Raw genomic sequence first — 22436 nt, 5'->3', positions numbered from 1 at the left:
TTTGAGCACTGGTTATCCAGATTTGGTGATCCTGAAAAGTTCCTATCCGGATCAGCTTTGAAAAACTGCCTCAAAAGTAAGCTGGATTACGTGATCACGGATCGCAAAAAAAAAGGATGACTAAATCCGGATCATATTTATCCGGATTAAACCTTTTGAAAAACTGGGCCCTGGTTGCATTTATTTTGTTCATGGATCAAACTTGGACAGAATCTAACACGTGGCACATATATCACCTCAAATTTCAAGGAATGTATGCGATATTCCGTATATATTGTGGAGAGATGGGTCCATTGGCTGTGTGGACTAGCTGTGTTCGATTTAGAGCTTGCTTGAAACCGCTAGGCTATACAATTATCATGTTTCATTGACCAGTTGTCCTGTCACATGCAAGTGTACAGGTCAACTACATGAACATACCCTATGGAGCATACAATATGACGTGTGTGCAGTGAGTGTGAGTGAAGCGAGAGATAGAGACAATGAAACGAGTCAGAGGAGCAAAAGAAAAGAAAGGACAGAAAAGTAAGATGATGTGTGGTGCAGGGAGACAACGAAACAATAGAGATCGAACAGGAAACGTTAGTGGCCAAAAGGTTATGTGATAGACTTAACTATAATTTTGTTCCATGTCACAAAAAGCATTTCAAAATTATTATCCAAAATAAATATAAACATCTTGGTAGTAAATGGAGTCAACCGTTTAGAAGACTACGTAATTAAGAATAAGTGAGTGTCCGGTATTAGCTATAGAGGCAAAGCTTCTAAAAGCCTTTGCACTAGATTTGAGATTTAATCCGTAAAAAAAAATCTCAAATGATTTATGTGCTGCCAAGAAATACAATAGACACCTTTACATAGTCAAAAACACCAGACTTTTCTAGCGAACAGCTTTCAGATTCCCTTTGCGGCAGCCTACAAAGCTTTGTGTAGCTAGTTTGCCCTCTGCCCATGCGATCATTTGTTTTTATGTTTTCAAAATTATTTTACTTTTAGTGTTGATTAGGTACTGTGTCTAAAAAGCCAATACCTGTGATTGGCCATGTTTGAGAGTTGACAAGCGTTCCTCTACTGTAGAGACTAAACTTGGGAGCATATTTTAAGAAATTTAGATTAGATTAAAACTTATTGTCATTGAACAGTACAAGTACAGTACAACAAAATGCAGTTAGCATCTAACCAGAAATGCAAATAGAAGAGGGCAGAAAATTTACACAAGCATAATATATGTTCAAGTGGGATGTATAGATGTGGAATAAAGGCAAATTATTAAGATTATCAAAATTAATATTGATATCGTAATATTAATGATCAATATCGCAATATCACATTTTGTCAATATCATGCAAACTAGTGGACATCCAGGCCTTTTTGTGTGCAGAGCTCACCCAAGCGTGTTTTTTTCTCAAACTGTTGATTTGGCCACTCCTATTTTTCCTGCTATCTCTCTGGTGGATTTAATTTTTGCAGCCTTAGGATGACCAAATGCGAATGCTACCCCTGGAAATAACTCTATACCTTTTTCCTGCTTAACTGATGAAGAAATAATGAAGCCCACTCCTTTCCATGAAACAGCTTTTGAGTAAATTGTCCAATTACTTTTGGTCCCTTGAAAAACAGGAGGCTGCATATTAAAGAGCTGTATTTCCTAAACCCTTCCTCCAATGTGGATGGCACATCTTCCTGTCGGAGCGTGTGCTTATTATGTTTAGCCAAGCTTATTTAATTTAATATTACATGTAGTTTGAAAAGCACTTGGATGGTATATAGCATGTTATAAAAGGCATTCGAAATAGCCTGTTTTGTCCTGTCATGTTTTAATAGGTATTCAAGAAACTCCCGATTTTGTTGTGCTTTATGTAATTTTGAATCAAACATGTTTATTGCGTTGATGACAACATTTAAAACCATAAGGCCTCAAGGGGGGTCTCACGACAATGTGGTAACCATGGTAACCATCTGTTCCGTGCTGAGTTATTCGCTAGCACACATGGGTACATCTGAAACCTAGTGATGAATTGGAAATTGGTAAAATAATTTTCTAATCTGGTAAAATAGTCTCATGGTTGTCTTACAAAAGGTTAAAATGTAGAGTTTTCTCTCTCCTTATACAGGTGTGGGTCATATGATTAGAATATCATCAAAAAGTTGATTTATTTCAGTAATTCCATTCAAAAAGTGAAACTTGTATAATATATACATTCATTCCACACAGACTGATATATTTCAATTGTTTATTTCTTTTAATTTTGATGATTATAATTGACAACTAATGAAAACCCCAAATGTAGTATCTCAGAAAATTAGAATATTGTGAAAAGGTTCAATATTGAAGACACCTGGTGCCACACTTTAATCAGCTAATTAACTCAAAACACCTGCAAAGGCCTTTAAATGGTCTCTCAGTCTAGTTCTGTAGGCTACACAATCATGGGGAAGACTGCGGACTTGACAGCTGTTGACACCTTGCACAAGGAGGGCAAGACACAAAAGGTAATTGCAAAAGAGGCTGGCTGCTCACAGAGCTCTGTGTCCAAGCACATTAATAGAGAGGCGAAGGGAAGGAAAAGATATGGTAGAAAAAAGTGTGCAAGCAATAGGGATAACCGCACCCTGGAGAGGATTGTGAAACAAAACCCATTTAAAAATGTGGGGGAGATTCACAAAGAGTGGACTGCAGCTGGAGTCAGTGCTTCAAGAACCACCACGCACAGACGTATGCAAGAAATGGGTTTCAGCTGTTGCATTCCTTGTGTCAAGCTACTCTTGAACAAGACACAGTGTCAGTAGCGTCTCTCCTGGGCTAAAGACAAAAAGGACTGGACTGCCGCTGAGTGGTGCAAAGTTATGTTCTCTGATGAAAGTACATTTTGCATTTCCTTTGGAAATCAAGGTCCCAGAGTCTGGAGAAAGAGAGGTTTGGGGTGCCATGTCATCTGCTTGTGTTGGTCCACTGTGTTTTCTGAGGTCCAAGGTCAACGCAACCGTCTACCAGGAAGTTTTAGAGCACTTCATGCTTCCTGCTGCTGATCAACTTTATGGAGATGCAGATTTCGTTTTCCAACAGGACTTGGCACCTACACACAGTGCTAAAGCTACCAGTACCTGGTTTAAGGACCATGTATCCCTGTTCTTAATTGGCCAACAAACTTGCCTGACCTTAACTCTATAGAAAATCTATGGGGTATTGTGAAGAGGAAGATGCAATATGCCAGACCCAACAATGCAGAAGAGCTGAAGGCCACTATCAGAGCAACCTGGGCTCTCATAACACCTGAGCAGTGCCACAGACTGATCGACTCCATGCCACGCCGCATTGCTGCAGTAATTCAAGCAAAAGGAGCCCCAACTAAGTATTGAGTGCTGTACATGCTCATACTTTTCATGTTCATATTGTTCAGTTGGCCAACATTACTAAAAATCATTTTTTTTGTATTGGTCTTAAGTAATATTCAAATTTTCTGAGATACTGAATTTGGTTTTTTATTTTGTTCTCAGTTATAATAATCACAATTAAAAGAAACATTTGAAATATATCAGTCAGTGTGCATTGAATTAATATAATATAATAATATAATATAAGTTTCACTTTAAATCAGCTTTTTGATGATATTCTAATTATATGGACCAGCACTTGTATATTGTTTAAGTGGCAGAATGAAGAATCCACATGGTGATAGTCTTTAACGATAAGGAGACACACTGTGTCCATGAGGACTGAATTTGAATCAAAATGGACATAGCCTATAAAAGAGGGTAAAACAGCTAAAGCGAGTTTTCTCCCTCAATATTTGTATTTTAAATGCTGAATTGAGTTTGGTTAAATAATATAGTTTCTTTTATTTGTATTTACTAATGATAAATGGGATACTGGTTTTAAAACCAAGGCCTGATACTCGTTAATGGAGTTTAATTTCTAAAATGGTAAATTGACTAATTAACATAGGTTATTGATGTGTTTCCGGTCTACACTGAGTGTCCTTTGGATTACTTATTGCACCTTGATTTTATTGACGTCATACATCTGTTTTCTGTCTACATCGCCATTCATAAGAGTTTTCTTAATTTCCACCCAAATGTTGAGTTCCTGTGTAGTTAAAGATAAGCAAATTTGTACAAACTGCAGCAATATTAGATGGGTTGGGCACTAAATAAAAATCTTCAGTTAACGAAGGACGTTGGCTAAGTTGAAAGGATAACATATCTTGCTACAGATAGTATGAGGACCATTTCAGATTCTTTATGTGCGGGAATTAAAATTGTATTTACTTCAAACAACATTTGGCCTTTTTAATGGCTCACAGGGCTTCAGGAAGGGGGGCAGACCCACTTGGAATGGCCCCTATCAACATTTCCCATTAGAGTAGTAATAGGTCAGTAGTAAAAAATGTCAAAGTAGCCTATTACTAAGGGTTAAATTTGAGTGTTCAGACTGGTCTCATCTGTGGTAATTTCACAAACACAAGCACATTCAGTTTTGGGATAATCAAACATTAAGTGAAAGCTAAATATATTTTCCCCTCAATAGCTTTACTGTTGAAATGTATGGTTTTGAAACCAACTGAAGTGAGGGTAGAGACCTAAAGTCATCCCCCATTTTTGCTGATAGAACAATCAATAGAACCACAGACGTGGTCAAAAAAAATACATAAAAGTTGTGATTTAGGGTTTGGCTGACTGCCATTATTTGGAATAAAAATATATCTAAGTCTGTGAATTCCCTAAAATTTAGGAGGTTAATCAAGACATTGTTTGTATGCCATGAGGTAGTTTGGCCACTGGCCTGTAAAAATGCTACATTTGTGTGCTGTAGCTATGCTTATGCAATCGCCCTGGTGGTTGCAGTAGGTAAACCACTGCAAACATGGGCTGGAGTTTTTCACTCCTTTAATTTAGTTGCGCAGCGTATCCCCTAGGGGGCCAAACAATTTAGTTAGGCATGTGCCAAGAAACTACAGGATACTATGAATACATGATAGCCAATTTCACAGACCTGTGTGATGGTACTGTGGTAAGGTCAAATTTGAGGGCTGTTTAGCTATGTAAGACAAATTTGTTAATAGGTTATATGGTTTATAATTCCTTCGCACAAACGACCGTGTTGCACATTGATGTCTGATGACGTTAGTAAATGTTCGTGTTTTTTTAATTTTCACTTTGTTTTGCTGAATATACAGGATGCAACTTCTTATCGAATGGATTATAGATCCATCCCTACTACCAATTCTCTATTTTTCATGTCCGTCCTGAAAAGATGGCCAGTGCAGGTTTAGGATGGCGCCTCCTGTGGCCATATTTGTCATTGTGGCCATATTGGTCAGTGACTCTGTGTCACTTTCCATTGACTTAATGAATTGAAGGCAGGGGGGATGTATGATATAATAATTGATTATGATTGGAAAGAGTTGAGCTTAGGGCTCAAGGTATTTATAAGGAATTACGTAACTGTTTGCATAGTTATAACGGAGCATTGGCATCTGTTATATTTTACATTTACAGGATGTTTTTAATTGGTTTATTTGGAAATGGTTTTGTTTGAATTGATCTAACCATTTCTTATTTGGCTAAGCAGAGTCAAGTCTGACAATCTTATTCCACTGCTAGTTGCTATTGGGCATTAATATAGCACAAGGAATCAAACATCAACCAAGGCAGTTCTGGATGGAAAAGGAAATTTTACAGACTTTTATGGAAACTTGTCTGAATAGGGTGTAAGCTTCACTCTGATGATGGAACTTTTTCAAGTTTCCAGGACTGATATATTGTCTTCATTGTTGGGAGTTGACTGAACCATACCCAGTGGATGAAAGTCTGATGGACTGTCAAACCACACTAATTGTTGTTTTGCAGTTATACTTTCAACAGATCAGGACAACACAATCCCTTCTCTGATGATACATCACATGTGGAGTCCTCAAGGACTCCACATACTACAGGTCAGAGTACCACAGGCCAGTTGACTGGAAGACACTGTTTAGGTGTTAATCTTGAATTAGTGAAGTGTTGGAAACTCACTACTCCACTACACCCCTATACTGACTTGTTAGGACAACCAGGCAATTTGCTGGGTCCACATCACACTGACTGCAATAACTGATATTGGAACTTTACATCACTGATGCAAGACAAAGAAAACTGAAGACATGAACTAAAGGACACTTGATTGGAAACTAACTTATTTCCTTACAATCTAAGATTTTCCTAAATGAACTGATATAGTGATTTCATTCACTGAACAAAATTATATAAGATGTTTTCCCTATTTTACAAGGTAGAATCTTTCACAGGTACAACAGGATATGCACAAGTCTTTTGTATGATATTGTCGCATGGACCATGACATGGACAAGGGGGGGGGTTTGATATTTCAATGGATTTCGGGGAATGTTTCATCATGATGTATTTTTTTCGTCTGATTTTCTGCTGAACACCACTAACACTGATATTTGCCCATTGATGCCAAAATGTTTCTCGACACTGAGGTGGGGGAGGGACTGATGCCTGTCATACATTGAGTTATGTGTCAGAGTGTGATGTCAATTGTGTCTTGTCTACATTCATTTTCATTTGGGGAACAATAAGACCTCACTTACTCCTTTTTGTTGTTTTGTCTTAGGCATTTGTAACATAAGTGTATGGGCCTTTTCCTTTCATTAGGAATTGAACTGTACTTGTTTATCAAACATGTAATGTTTTTCTTTAAATGTTTGATGGGGCAAGTGTCGGAGCATATGCTTGTTATGTTTAGATAGCAAAAGACCATCTGTTGATCTGTATACAGGAAGTCACGTTCATTCAAAGCGCGACATCTAATGCTGCAATAAATAATTGAATTACTCTCTCCCTTGATAACTGGGTATGTGATCATTATTTCAAACACTATACGAAACGACTGATTTCTAACATTCCAAACATTTAAACAACATAACACGTAACATGAGAACAGGATTTTCCTGCATAGAGGAATTTTTGGCGCCCCCCAAAGAGGTTTTAGCGAACACCAAAGGAAAATCACCAGCGCCAAAATTATAAGAATTTAAATTGAATTGAAAAATAGCATTTCAAACCCTCTCTGAATGTGTTTAATAGCAATTTATCAAACAACTGTTGAACAAGCAGAACATAAACCAAAGGCTAATAAGATCCTCTAAACAACGTAATTTTTCCATGTCGGTTATTTCGCTTTTGGAAGCAACATGGAGGGGAACTCAAACGGCAAGTCAATTGAGCATCTTGTACCAAAGTAAAACACAGTGTCCTGTCGTTTGGGCATATTTTGGCTTCAGTAAAGACGACACCTAACAAAACAGAAAAAAAGTTTCAGCGACCAAATGTAATACCACCTGTTTCCACACTTGGAGCACAATCACAATACAGAATATGAACAGTGTATGACTCAAATAGAGAGACTAACAAGCGCCCAGCAAGTGCCTCCACAAAGCAGGTGTCGATAACACAAGCATTTCCCAATGCTACACATTATGAAAAGGATTCAAGAAGATGTAAAGAAATAACTGACGACATTTGTTACTACATCGCAAAGGATATGACTCCCATAGCTACAGTGGAGCGCATTGGGTTTAAATACCTAGTTATAACTCTCGACAGAAGATACAGTGCCATCGCAACCATATATTTTCCTAAACTGTGCTGCCCAACATGCACAAAACATGTCGTAAAAAGGTACTGTAGCTGCTGAACTGAAATCTGTTCAGTTCTTCGCAGCCACATCCAATCTCTGGCCTAGTAGGACAATGGACCCATACTTGAGCATTACTTTGCACTACAATGACGATCAATCGTTAGGGCCATGAGGTTCTCTTCTCTGAGTTCCCACGCAGAAAGCATATCTCAGACATTGGCGCTATTGTTGTCAAAGCTGCACAGCTCAATGGATGGACACGGCAGCAGTGTTTTGGACACAGGGGCTGCACCTTGCAATCGATATATGTGCACATCAGTTTAACAGACACAATGCTATAATATTCAGTAATCTAATTGGAGATTCTGTGTTTGTTTGTATGTGTCATAAAAAATCATGTCTATGTTTTTATATTACTTTTTTATTCTCCTTTTCTTTTCTGTGCTGATGTTCTTGTTAAGCACTTTGTTACATGTGTTTAAAAGGGTGCTATATAATTTGTTTTACTTCAGTACACTAAATACTGTGACAACAATAAAAAAAAAAATGCTTGAAATTACAATGTCACAAGGTAAATGTCACATTACAAAACAATTATAATATCAAAATAATGGTTCATTAACCGTAATTGAGGTAACATTTTCAATTAATTATGATTTTGATTTTAGGTCATATCGTCCAGTCCTTATAGACTACCATGGCCTTGTCAGATCTTTTTATTTAGTTAATAAAAAGAGGAGGGTGAAATTCTCTGAAGCAGGATGTGACATCTGCAACTGACTGCCTCTCATAACCCCACACCCCTGTGATACAGTTTTTGTCTCTGTAATCCAGGACTTGGATTTGAAATTATGCAATGACAATGAGGTGAAAGGTAAAACTGTCACCTTTAATCTCAAGGTATTTTCATGTGTACACTACCGTTCAAAAGTTTTGAGTGACTTGAAAATGTCCTTGTTTTCCACAAAAACATACATGAAATGAGTTTAAATAGGAAAGATAGCAAAATTAATAGAAAATATAGCCATTGACAAGGCTAGAAATAATTATTTTTAATTGAAATAATAATTGTGACCTTTAAACTTTGCTTTCAGAGGAGAATCCTCCATTTGCAGCAATTACAGCCTTACAGACCATTGGCATTCTTGTTGTCAACTTTTTGAGGTTATCCAAAGCGATTTCACCCCATGCTTCCTGAAACACCTCCCACAAGTTGTATAGGCTTGGATAGGCACCAGGGTGTACTATGGGAAGGAGGCAAGCCAGCAGTGTGATGCTTTGGGCAATGTTCTGCTGGGAAAACTTGGGTCCTGCCATTCATGTGGATGTTACATTGACAAGTACCACCTATCTAAGCATTTTTGCAGACCATGGGGACCCTTTCATGTCAACGGTATTCCCTGAAGGCATTGGCCTCTTTCAGCAGGATAATGCACATTAACACAAAGCAAAAATGGTTCAGGAATGGTTTGGTTGACTCCAAATTCCCCAGATCTCAATCCAATTGAGCATCTGTGTTATGTGCTGGACAAACAAGTCTGATTCATGGAGGCCCCACCTTGCAACTTACAGGACTTAAAGGATCTGCTGCTAACGTCTTGGTGCCAGATACCACAGCACACCTTCAGAGGTCAAGTGGAAGTCCATGCCTCAACGGGTTAGGGCTGTTTTGTCGGCAAAAGGGGGACCTACACAATATTAGGCAGGTGGTCATAATGTTATTGCTGCTCAGTGTAAGTTGTGACTTTTCAGTTACAGAAATATATTTTTTTGAAACCAATTATTTCTGTAAAATACCCTCTTAGTTGAGGGAAAAACAAAGAAACTAGTTGGCATGACTTTTAATAGATTTTTAAAAAGTTGTAAGAGATTTGATAAGAGGACTGAGAATGCAACCATCTTCCATTAAGAAACCTCGTAAAAAAAATTATGCAACTGCCTGAGATTGACTTTAACACATTTTGATTTGTTAAATGTGTATTATTAGATAGAGAACTGAAAAAAGATAAAGAATTAAGTTTAATTTTGAAAAGTTACAACTTGAAAATAGCAATGATTCGGCAGAATGACCCTTGTTTGTTTCTCAAAGACTGATATCGTTCACAGCAAACGCAACATACATCCATAGATTTCTATAGGGTTTTATTTAGCCATATTGCAGACATATTCACTTAGCTAGCTACTTTTGCACTGAAGGCATTATTCTCGTGAGCACATGTATAAGCCCCTCCCAAGCAACGCATTTGACTGGGTTAAAATGTTTTGAGACGTGAGCCCAATCAATGTTAGGGATGTGACAATACACTTAGCTGACGAGACAAGTTGATACACGATATTGGGTTCACGAGAACGAGAAAATATTTTTACATAATTTTTAAGAAATCTTCATTGATATGACTGGAAATAATTTCTTTCATTTGACTGAAAGTCACAAAATGCAAAACAATGCAGATGCATTTTGAAATGTTTTAACTAGGCATCTTGTAATGAATGGCACTTCAGTTGTTTTTTATGAGTATAAGTTATCATATGCAGTACAAGACCGAACAATATGCAGGCACTATAAAATATTTTAAACAAACTCCTCTGGCTTTGTGAGGGCTTAGAGATAAATGGGAGAGGGACCTTTCTGTTACTGTCAGTGATAATGAGTGGGAAGATATATGGAGATATGCTAACTCAATTTCAATTTGTAATCGCGCCAAAGCAATACAATTTAAGATTATACACAGAATGCATATATCCCCAAACCGCAGACATTATTTTAACCCTACTCTTTGACCAATGTGCCGTAAATGTAAAACGGAGGTTGGTACTTTATCTCAATCTCTTTGGTCTTGCCACAAACTAAAAAGGTACTGGCTTAATATTTGTTTCAGAAGTGGAAAAGATACTAGGCTTGAAGCCGCAGATGGACCCAATGTCTCTCATTCTAGGTCTCCCAGCCAGAAATGTATTGTCGACAAGTAAGTATTCTCACATATGCTGCAAGGAAGAAAATATTACTGCAGTGGATTAACGAAAAAAGGACCATCTGTTAAGGGTTGGCATAAAGTGCTGTTTGGGTTAGTACCACTGGAGTTCCTGACATGCATAGTACATTCAAAGTCAAATATTTGAATTATTTGGAGCCTGATGTTTCTGCCATCTTCTTACAGGGATTCTCTTTAAGATCTTGATAAGAGAGAGCGGATTTCCCGTTATTTGTATAACTTTTGGTTGTATGTGTTTAACTGAGCCAGTGTTATTTTTGGTTAATTTGTTTGTAATGTGAAAAATAATAAAAATAATAAATACAAAAAAAACTACTTGTGTCACTGTGCTGTACTGTACTGTATATTGTTGGTCCTATAGGTGCATGATAGCTATCCATGGAGTTTTCTTTTAAGAAAAAGATCTCTAAATGCCTGATACCTGCTTGCTTTACTCCAGTTTTTATAAATATACATATAAATAAACTTGATATATTTAAAACACAGTTCAAACAGTAGTTTTGATTTCATTTGTGATCAGTCCCTGCATCCATAGCTGTCTATGGGTTTCAGAGTATTTCTCCAGCCCTATCCTACAACCTTTCTCAGAAACAGGGGCAGGAATAATAATTATTGTACAACCATACTAGAGCACTATAGACCGTCAGCTCACAAACCGTTCTTTGTTTTTGATAAACTACCACAAACTGTTCAAATACAGTATGTTACTGCATCTACTTTGACAATAAAAAAAAAACAGGGCAGATGCATAACCTTAGTCCTAACTTTATAATCCTAACCTTAACCACATTGGAAGCGTTGTTAAACCGTAACTGGTAAACATTTGTAGAGCAGTGCTTTGCATACACCCATATTTGGGAGTTAAAAGACTCTATACATAACTTATATACGTGAACCATATAATAATTATCAGTCATTGCTATTAAGTATAGATTCAGAAGAATATGTTGCAAGAAACACACACAAACACACAAACATACATACATACATACATACAGTGGTGTTTTACCTGTTTGGAGGTTTTCCATGGAGAGAGATGACCTGTAAAAAAAACATATTTTAGTCCAGGGAGCAGACAGGAAAAACCACTGTATGTTGGGTTGTCTTATCATGAAGATTAGGCAGAATTATATGACAAGACAATTCTTCCCCAAAATATGTTATACTCAGTAATTAAATATATCACAAAATCAAACTCAACATTAATGTGTAAAAACAATGCTTTAGAACAAACATTCTCAGTTCAAAGGATATCCAATTCTACTTATTGTGGCTTTGTTTGTGTAACTTGCCCCAGAACAACTTTGTAAGTGCATGTTGTTTTCATCTTAATTACATCATTAGCTGTATGCTAAAGGGAACAGGAGTCTATTTTTACCTTCAGTAACTCCTAGCTGGGTGAGCTATACATCACTGGGTGAAGCACACATGAAATCTAGTGTTCTGTATAGCCTAGCCGCTTTACCACAACAACTCACTGCGATATCTCCCACAATTGCATATAGTTTTTTTCTGATAACAGGTACAACTCCAATATGGGCTATAAGGGACAGAGGTTTCACAAGGTACTCTTTTAAAAGATGTGGTTTCGGATGTTTTAAGAAAAAGGGCAAGAATTCTTTTTGTAGTAACGATGGGATACATTGGGGTGCCAGGACACAGAAGAGATTTGACTGGGCTGAGCAGGCACTATACTTCTGTAGGGTTGGGACAGCCAAGAGACCAAAAAATGCTCAGGAAGGAAAGTGGACTTAGGGCTTATTTACATTTATGAGAGGGAGAATAAAACGTTAGATCTTATCTTATCTTAGGTTGCAGTCATTTCTATAGTATTTACATTTACACTGGCATGTTTGAGATGTACCACGCTGGATTGTGGATGTCAATACTAACGAGTCAATAAGCCTATTTGATATAAAGTTATATTTAAATATAGAATGAATGAACACTCATACATGCATTTATAAAACATGTAAAGATGAATAAAAACACAATTTGCTAGCATATTTTTGTTTACATTGTTGTTCATTAGCATCTGCGGTGTAAGCAGGATAAAGGTTTACATATAGGATATCTAAATATAGAGGACTGGCAGCCTTTTACATTATTATATCCCGTATATTAGAAATTAATATGCATTCTAGAACCCATTTTAACTAATCATAAAAAATATATTTTGTCAATAGTGGGAAAATCAAGCAATGTGTGCACTGCACAGAAACTTGATACAGTTTGCACACAAATGTCTTCACACTTGCAAAACTTCTGGGGGCGCGATTGAAAAATGGCACACGGAACCTCAGAAGGTGGCGTCTTGAGCAATTGATATCTACTAGTTTACACAACAAAATCTAGCATCTCAAGTCTTCCTCGAAATGTGACTGAAAATATATTGGAAGGTAAATAAACCCCATAGTAGGGAGGGACAGCTCCATTGTCAATAATGGATGCATTGAGTGCCTGGACACTTCTGCCCCAAAAATGTGGGGAAAGTCTGGGGGAACAATGTGCCAAACTTGACATTAATAAGCCAATAACAAACTCCATATAATTTTTTCCGGCATTAAAGGCATTGGCCTCTAAGTAATTATTTATATCAGGTGCGTCATCAGACTTTCTAAACTCTTGGGGCTCAGATAAGACAACCTGTGGCTGGCTATTGTTAAATAACGTAGTGGTTAGAGACGCGGACTGCCAAACAGCAGGTCCTGCGTTTGAATCTCTTCACAACCAAAACAAATATGCATTAGGATTTGTTTCGGATCGACAAAAACTTTGCTGGCTATAACTTCCAGTAGCTACGTTATAGTAAGCCTAAAATAAAAAAATTTTTTACAGTTGTATTGCGACTATTTCTGGTGGATTTTCGAAGTATGCATCCGTGCATGCTTTTTGGGTCAGGATAGACAAAAACTTTGCTGGCTACAACCTTAATTAGCTAGGCTACATTATACCTACAGTATATTGATAGTTATTGTGTCAACGTCATTCACAAATGAAAGAAAAAACAAACATTGTTGTGCCATGAAATTAAATAGCTTTGGCAGCATAAAGTTAATCTTCAGTCTTGCTAGCAACTGCTCAATTCTTATGGCTATTCCAATTAATCAGTTAGTAGATATTAGTAAGCCTATTACTGGCTAATAAGCTGTTAAAATGGCCAGTGGCAAAAAGCCGTACAGAACATAATCCTATTTGTGGTGAAGGTTAACCTAATAAGAAACGTTAGTCAGTTTAACACAATGCATAATGATGTCTTTCGAAATATTCAAACTTGGTGTGATATTAACGCGTGACAAAATGATCTAATATTGAGACGCTATACTGACACTCAGCAAATGTATAGCTCCATGGCGTAAGACATAGCCTCTCACGTGAGAGGCAGGTTTGAATCCAATGAGGACAAAAACATTGTTGTTGTTCATAGGCATCTATGGTGTTAGCAGGATAAAGGTCTACATATAGGATATCTAAATATAGTGGATTTGCAGTCTTTTACATTATTATATCCTGTATCAGAAATTAATATGCATTCTAGAATCCATTTTAAATAATCATAAAAAAAAAAAATCACAAGAGGGAAATGTGACCCATATACAGCATGTTAAAATCAGTGACAACCCTGCCGGAAATGAAATTCTTCATAGATATAGAAATTCACAACACCTTACCTTGAATATCTTGTACACCCAAGCACCAACCGCCACATAGTGTCAGGGACACTAAGGACAACTGAATTGTTGATGTGCCAGGCATACATTCTGAATGTTATTTGCTCAATATCCTGACATTATGGCACATTCAAACTTGTGTCTTTTAAACTATAACTTTTAAGTAGTGAATTTCTTCTCCCTAAATGAATGCATTGGCAGTTCATAAATGAACTAAAAAGTTGACTACCACCAATTTGACAACCACCTCTTCTCTGGTTTTCTATGGTCTGAACAAGTTAAGTATAATTTGATGTAGCCCCTTGTCCAGTTCTTAGAAATGTCTCTGGTGTGCCCATATTTTCTCCACTTGATGATGACTATCTTCACTGTGTTCCATGGTATATCTAATGCTTTGGAAATACTTTTGTGCCCTTCTCCTGACTGATATCTCTCAACAATGAGATCCCTCTGATGCTTTGGAAGCTCTCTGCGGACCATGGCTTTTGCTCTGAGATGCAACTAAGAAAATGTCAGGAAAATAGAACAGCTGCACTTTATTTGTGATTAATCAGAGTCACGTAAAATGATGGCAGGTGTGTAATGACTTCTATTTAACATGAGTTTGAATATGATTGGTTTGTTTTGAACACAGCCACATCCCCAGTTATAAGAGGGTGTGCACACTTATGCAACCAGGTTATTGTAAGGTTTTTATTTTTATCCCCCTCGAAGATTTCAGTTTGTTTTTCAATTGAATTGTTCAAATTATAGGTCTAATTTTTTGAAAATGCACATTCATTTTCTTATCTAAACATGGGGACTCCATACATTTGAACTAGTAACTCATTTATAGAATTAAGTATACATCAGTTCAAGAAATTCCATAACAACTTGTATATATAATCCTGTACTAAAATCCTATTTCCAATCATGTATTATAAGTATACTTAATTATGAAATAATTGTGTCCACTTTAACACACTGACATATTTAGTAAACTACATTGTTTTTAAATAGTATTTAAAATACAACAAATGTGGTTCCAAAATAATACACTAAGTATACTACTTTTTTGACTTCAGCAAACAGTAATTCTATAGTTTTATCTACCTTAGAGTTATTTTAAAAGAAGAAAGTGAAAGCAAGAATTATAGATTATAAAGTTAAGACTAAATGTTGCTTGATTATATCAATTTGAATAGGGTGATCATGTGAATGTTGTTCCCATTTAAGAATAAGAGGATTGACTGGTCATGCAATGAAAAATATGAATTGTATTGACTACCTTTGACTTAATATCAAAATTGCCCCACTGGGAGCTTGAGAAGTTATGGAGCCTATATGCACCCATGACTGATTGTATATGACTAACAGTTAGGTCCAGAAATATTTGGACACGGACATCATTTTAATAATTTTGGCTCTGAGTGCCATCACAATGGATTTGAAGGGAAACAACCAAGATGCAATTGAAGTGCTGACTTTCAGCTTTAATTCAAGATGTTGAACACATATCATATGAAATGTTTAGGAATTGCAACCATTTTCATACACAGTCCCCCGATTTTAGGGGCTTAAATGTAATTGGACAAAAGAACACAATCATAATTAAAATGTTAATGTTTAATACTTTGTTGAGAATCCTTTGCTTGAAGTCTGGAACGCATGGAATATTAATATTTCACTTCTTTGCCTTAAAAAAATCCTGGGTCGCTTTCGCAGTATGTTCTGGGTCATTGTCCCTCTGTAAAGTGAAGCACCAGCCAATCAATTTTAATTTGGCTGAATCTGAGCAGACAATATATCCCTATACACTTCAGAATTAATCCCGGCTGCTTCAATCTTCTGTCACATCATCAATAAACACTAGTGACCCAGTCCCATTGGAAGCCATGCATGCCCATGCCATCACACTGGCTCCACCGTGTTTTACAGATAATGTGGTATGCTTCAGATCATGAGCCGTTCCAAGCCTTCTCCATACTTTTTTCTGCCCATTCTGATACAGGTTGATCTTAGCTTCATCTGTACAAAGAATTCTGTTCCAGAACTGAGCTAGCTTATTAAATATTTTTAATCTGGCCTTTCAATTCTTGAGGCTCATGAATGGTTTGCACCTTGTGGTGAACCCTCTGTATTTGCTCTCATGAAGTCTTCTCTTGGATAATGATATGCCTACCTCCTGGAGTGTTCTTCACTTGGGTGGATGTTGTGAAGGGTTTTTCTTTACCATGGAAAAGACTGTACAATCATCTACCACTGTTGTCTTCCATGGCCGTCCAGGCCATTTTGTGTTGCAGAGCTCACCTGTGCGTTCTTTTTTTCTCAGAATGTACCAAAATGTTGATGTGGCCACTCCTGATATCACTACTATCACTCGGATGGATTATTATCATTTATTTTTTGCAGCCTAAGGATGGCCTGTTTCACTTGCATTGAGAGCTCCATTGACTGCATGTTGTGGGTTCACAGCAACAGCTTCCAAATGTGAATGTCACACCTGGAATCAACTCCAGACCTTTTACTTGCTTAATACATGAACAAATAATGAAGGAATAGCCCACACCTGTCCATAAAACAGCTTTTGAGTCAACTGTCCAATTACTTTTGGTCCCTTGAAAAATGAAAGAACTGTAATTCCTAAACGCTTCCCCCAATTTGGATGTGAATACCTTCAAATTAAAGCTGATAGACTGCAGTTTAAGGCCATTATGAAGCTAAATTGAGCTCAAATGTATTGACTGTAAGAAAAGAAAAATTTGTGAAAAAACTAAATCAAATTTAATGAAAATAATCTATTCAAACGTGGTAAAAGTGTATGCTAAAATCATTAAATGGATTTTAGCGTCAGATCTTAAAATGTCTTTGTTCAAACGCTTTTTTCACATTGGCTTCTTCTTGCGATTCCAATTTCTTCCCACCTTCGTTTGAATCATCTTTTCTGAAAACCTGGTGTGGAGGCGGGGCTTTATCTTGACAAATTGTTTTATTGGAATGAAAGTTACAATTATTTTAAAGTGCAATACGTTTTATCAGTTTTACTTGAAACACACACAAAGTCTGCCTGAGTGTAGACAGAGCTATTTCTGTGGCGTGGGAATTATTAGGGGGTGGGGATTGCAGACAATTGCTGGCAGTACAATCCAATTGTTTGCCTAATATGTGCCTCGATGGCCTCCTCACATTGTCTGTAAGGAATATTAGTTTGCTCATATGAAACTTGAGGCATGCCATTTTCCATTATCTGATATGTTGATAAAGGGTTTGATTGGAATTAAATACATCATATTTCAAAGCTTGAAAAGCTGTTTTTTCCATTTTGTAGTTAGCCTATTTTATATTTATATATAACAATTCACTTTTAGTAAATGGAAAAATTGTGTGTTAGACCATTTCATTTGTTTATTTTTTAAAACTATCAATACATTACATTTGTTGAATTTAAAACTAATAGTGCAGTAAAATGCATGTTTTTTCACTGGAAAATTAATTCGTGAGGACTTTTTTGGGGGAAACAAAAGTTTGTTTGTTACACTGTTCCTTCTAATAATAAAAAAATATCGAATCAATCAAATGTATTTATGAAGCCCTTTTTACAACAGCAGTTGTCACAAAGTGCTTTTACAAAAACACCAGGCCTTAAACCGCAAGGAGCAAAAATATCTCTTACAATGACAGATTAATTTTTTTAGATTCCCTGCTGATTTTGTTCGTATGCCCAATGGCAAAGAAATGATCAGTCTATAATTTTAATGGTAGGTTTATTTGAACAGTGAGAGACAGAAAAACAAAAAAATCCAGAAAAACGCATTTTAATAAGTGAAATAGGTATTTCATTCCTTGTCAATCAGAAAGATTTCTGGCTCCCAGGTGTCTTTTATACAGGTAACGGGCTGAGATTAGGAGAACACACTTAAAAGGAGTGTTCCTAATCTCAGTTTTTTACCTTTATAAAAGACACCTATCCACAGAAGCAATCAATCAATCAGATTTCAAACTCTCCACCATGGCCAAGACCAAAGAGCTGTCCAAGGATGTCAGGGACAATATTGTAGACCTAAACAGGGCTGAAGACCATGGCCAAGCAGCTTGGTGAGAAGGTGACGATTAGGGTTAGGTGAGATTATTCGCAAATGAAAGAAACACAAAAGAACTGTCAATCTCCCTCGGTCTGGGACTCCATGCAAGATCTCATCTCGTGGAGTTGCAATGATCATGAGAATAGTGAGGAATCAGCCCAGAACTACAAAGGAGGATCTTGTCAATGATCTCAAGACAGCTGTGACCATAGTCACCAAGAAAAGAAAAATTGGTAAAACACTACACCGTGAAGGACTGAAATCCTGCAGCACCCAAAAGGTCCTCCTGCTGAAGAAAGCACATGTACAGGCCCTTCTGAAGTTTGCCAGTGAAAATCTAAATGATTCAGAAGAGAACTGGGTTAAAGTGTTGTGGTCAGATAAGACCAAAATCAAGCTCTTTGGCATCAACTCGCCGTGTTTGGAGGAGGAGGAATGCTGCCTATGATCCCAAGAACACCATCCCCACTGTCAAACAAGGAGGTGGAAACATTATGCTTTGGGGGTGTTTTTCTGCTGAGGGGACAGGACAACTTCACGGCATCAAAAAGACAATGGACAGGGCCATGTACCGTCAAATCTTGAGCCAGGGCATTGAAAATGGGTCATGGATGGGTATTCCAGCATGACAATTAACCAAAACACACAGCCAAGACAACGAGGAGTGGCTCAAGAACAAAGCACATTAAGGTCATGGAGTGGCCTAGCTGATTGGTGGTTGGTGCTGAAGGTTTGTGGATGGAGCTGAAGGTTTGAGTTGCCAAATGTCAGCCTCAAAACCTTAATTACTTGGAGAAGATCTGCAAAGAGGAGTGGGACAAAATCCCTCCTGAGATGTGTGCAAACCTGGTGGCAAACTACAAGAAATGTCTGATCTCTGTGATTGCCAACAAGGGTTTTGCCACCAAGTACTAAGCCATGTTTTGCAGTGGGGTCGAAAACTTATTTTACTCATTAAAATGCAAACCAATTTATAACATCTTTGAAATGCATTTTTCTGTCTCACTCTGTTCAAATAAACCTGCCATTACAATTATAGACTGATCATTACTTTGTCAGTGGGCAAACGTACAAAATCAGCAGGGGATCAAATATTTCTTTCCCTCACTGTATATCTCAGATAGCACAAAGAATCAGAAACATATTTATTGCCAAGTAGGTTTTCATATACAAGGAATTCGCTTTGGTCTGATGATGCATAACAATAAACATATAGTACGAGGACAAAAACTGGCAAGTACAAAAGTGCAGAACTGCAAAATACAATACCAATTAAGTGACAAATAAACAATAGAAGATGTGTTATAAGAATATGTTGTGACATGAGTGTTTGGTGTTAGTGGTGGTCAGGATTAGCTACAACATGCGTCTTTACTCAGTAATCCCAAACTGCTCCGAAGTTCCTATTTTTTATCTAGTGCATTTAATTTTGTTATTGTAACAGTAAAAATTTTGAGAGACTGATGTGTTTAAAACCTTCAAGAATATCTATGAACAACATTTTGATACATCCCGCAATATCCATCATTGGTCATTTGTATAGAACCATAATTTCTCCCCTCCAAGATATTTAATCTGCAATAATGTTTAGTTTGGACTCTGGGCTTTTATGGCTCTAAGAGCCAGGGACGTCACTAGAAAATCATGGTTGGGAGGGCGATACCTCGTTTTGGGGGGTCTTGGCATACTCCATAAAACATTTTCATCATGTATTTTTAGAGTAATAATGGATGTAAAATCTATCAAAATAAGGTTATTTTTGGTCAAGGCGAATATAGTTTGTGTTAGACACTGATCTAATATGACTTAAATTATATCTAAATAAAGATATTAAAGTCCACTCTGTCTTCATCCATCCAACACCAACAAAAGTCACCAAAACAGCTGTACTATGTAGCCAAAATACATTTGTCAACTATAGTTTATAGTAAATGAACATACAGTATATTCTGTTTCTAAGCGAAATGTCTCTGAATCATTTAAAAAATAGATTTAGTCATTAGCCCATTCATCTCGGAATAAAGTCATAAAAATATTTAACCTAAAAAAAAGAAACATTTAACAATTAGATCTCCCTTCTCTGAACAGAATATGTTGCAATACGTTAAATTCAAACCCAAACAAACATGAATCTGTGAAACATGTACAGATTTGCAATTGTGTTCCTGATGATTATTAATGACATACAAATGTTAGCTAGCATGTCATTAATGGCAAATAAATATTTTCAGTTTAGTGTTGTCACAAAAAAATACGACCCCCTATTATCGGCCACCTTCCCCAATTGTTGGCCACTTTACTGTTTTGTTGAACTACATAATTTATTTTTATTTGTATTACATATGACAGATCTTTGTTTTCTCTGAAGTTTTCTCTGAAAATTTCTCTGAAATTGTATGGTATGGTCCTTCTTTCAGAGTAGGTCAGCACATCTGTGTTGTGTTAAGTTTCTCATGCCCATTGAATTTGATCAAGAGGAAGATGGATGGTCACAAGCAATCAAACAAAGTCAACCAACTTGAATTTTTGTGCCAGGAGTGGCATAAAAGTAACCCAACACCAATGTGACAGACTGGTGGTTATTCCACCAAATATTGATTCATGAGTTAGAATATTAGTATTTTGTTGTTGAACCACACGTATGAGATCTCCCCAGAGTGGCTTGACGATATTAAGGTCAGGCTACAACAGCATCACCCATCTTGTTGTGAGTTTAGGTGTTTACTAATGCGGATGAGGACAGGAAGTAAACCGGAAACTGCAATGCCGACTTTTAGACAAAAGCGGAAGTTCGTGACTACGCTGGTGCACAGAACCTATTATAAGGCAATGTCTCAATCAGATCTTTACATTCTCTGTGTTTCATGTAATATTTAAGCTGTGAATATTTCAGTTATTCTCAAGACCACTTATGGGTACAAACACACATACACTGCATCTAAATTCTACTGCATACTTTGTGCAGTACCCAGCAAGATATTCTACCTTCTCCCCCACCAATATCTCACTTAATACACACACTCATACACAGAAAATACACACACAGCAAACACATACACACACCATCGGTTACGCCACTTAATCAAGCATCTCAGAGCAATCAGCCTGACACACTGAAAAGTACTCCCACAAACATAGCAAGATGCACACCAACAGCCTAGAAATAACTGGCAGGGTAAACAATGGACAGGCTTGAAATGACTCACAGAAGGCATCAGATTGCCCATTATGGTGTGTAAGTGTTTGTATATCTCTGTTCATATCAGTTAATATATATATATTATTATTTTTGATTTCTTTTTACATTTGTTTTTCATTTGTTGGTCTACGTTAGCATTGGCAGCCCCCAGAGTTCCACTGAGCTCCAGTCGTGTTCACATGTCCTCCCCAAGGGCGGACTTACCCATTAGGCAAATTAGGCAACCGCCTGGGGCCCCCAGCTGGAAGGGGCCCCTTAAAAGACTCCACAAAAATATTATAAGATCAATAATAACTATAACAAAATATAAATCGATATAGATCATAACCTCCCCCAAAGGTATCAACAACAGAGCATGTATTCTGTGCCAATGCAGGCCTCCCCTCCTACTCCATACTATTATGGACTATTCCATCGCAGCACCGCCACTGCGCAACGTAACGTTTCAGAGAAAGTAGAAGAGTGAATGCGAAAGTCAACAAAATGAAACGCAATCACCCGAGTGGAGCACAAAAGAGGAAGAAAAAAGAGGAGAGTAAAAAAGTAGTTTCCAAACAAACTCCTGAAGGTAACAAAAATTTTTGGGGACAAATATGTCATTCATGTTAAAGCAACATGAAAGGTCTAATTAACACAAAATTAACATGCGTAGCTGGCACAATTTATTGGAGCAGTACAACACCAATACAACTATAGACAAAATCAACCAGGAGTCTACGCAGGTTAATTGCAATTGTCAGCCATTTGGCAGAACGGAACATTGCTTTTCGTGGTCATTCAGACAAATTGTTTGAACCAAGGAAAGGAAATTTCCTTGGGCAAATTGAATGAGCTTATAACACTTTTGGCCAAAAGCACAATTGATGCCAT

At 37.1% G+C, this 22436-nt stretch overlaps 1 protein-coding gene across 11 annotated transcripts in view; it reads right to left on the bottom strand.

The window, feature by feature from the left end:
* The window catches only part of LOC105009031 (membrane-associated guanylate kinase, WW and PDZ domain-containing protein 2), a 364503-nt gene that overhangs the window by 30497 nt on the left and 311570 nt on the right, over positions 1-22436 (bottom strand). For all 11 annotated transcript variants that reach the window (XM_020044758.2, XM_020044759.2, XM_013131917.3 and 8 more), the window contains exon 12: positions 11645-11676. In XM_020044758.2, the coding sequence (XP_019900317.2) occupies positions 11645-11676 (32 nt within the window). The remainder of the gene's footprint in view (positions 1-11644; positions 11677-22436) is intronic.

Source organism: Esox lucius, chromosome 19 (genome assembly GCF_011004845.1).
Source record: "Esox lucius isolate fEsoLuc1 chromosome 19, fEsoLuc1.pri, whole genome shotgun sequence".
Classification (NCBI taxonomy): domain Eukaryota; kingdom Metazoa; phylum Chordata; class Actinopteri; order Esociformes; family Esocidae; genus Esox; species Esox lucius.
The sequence above is the reverse complement of the archived record's forward strand: the minus strand, read 5'-3'. Positions and strand labels throughout refer to the sequence as shown.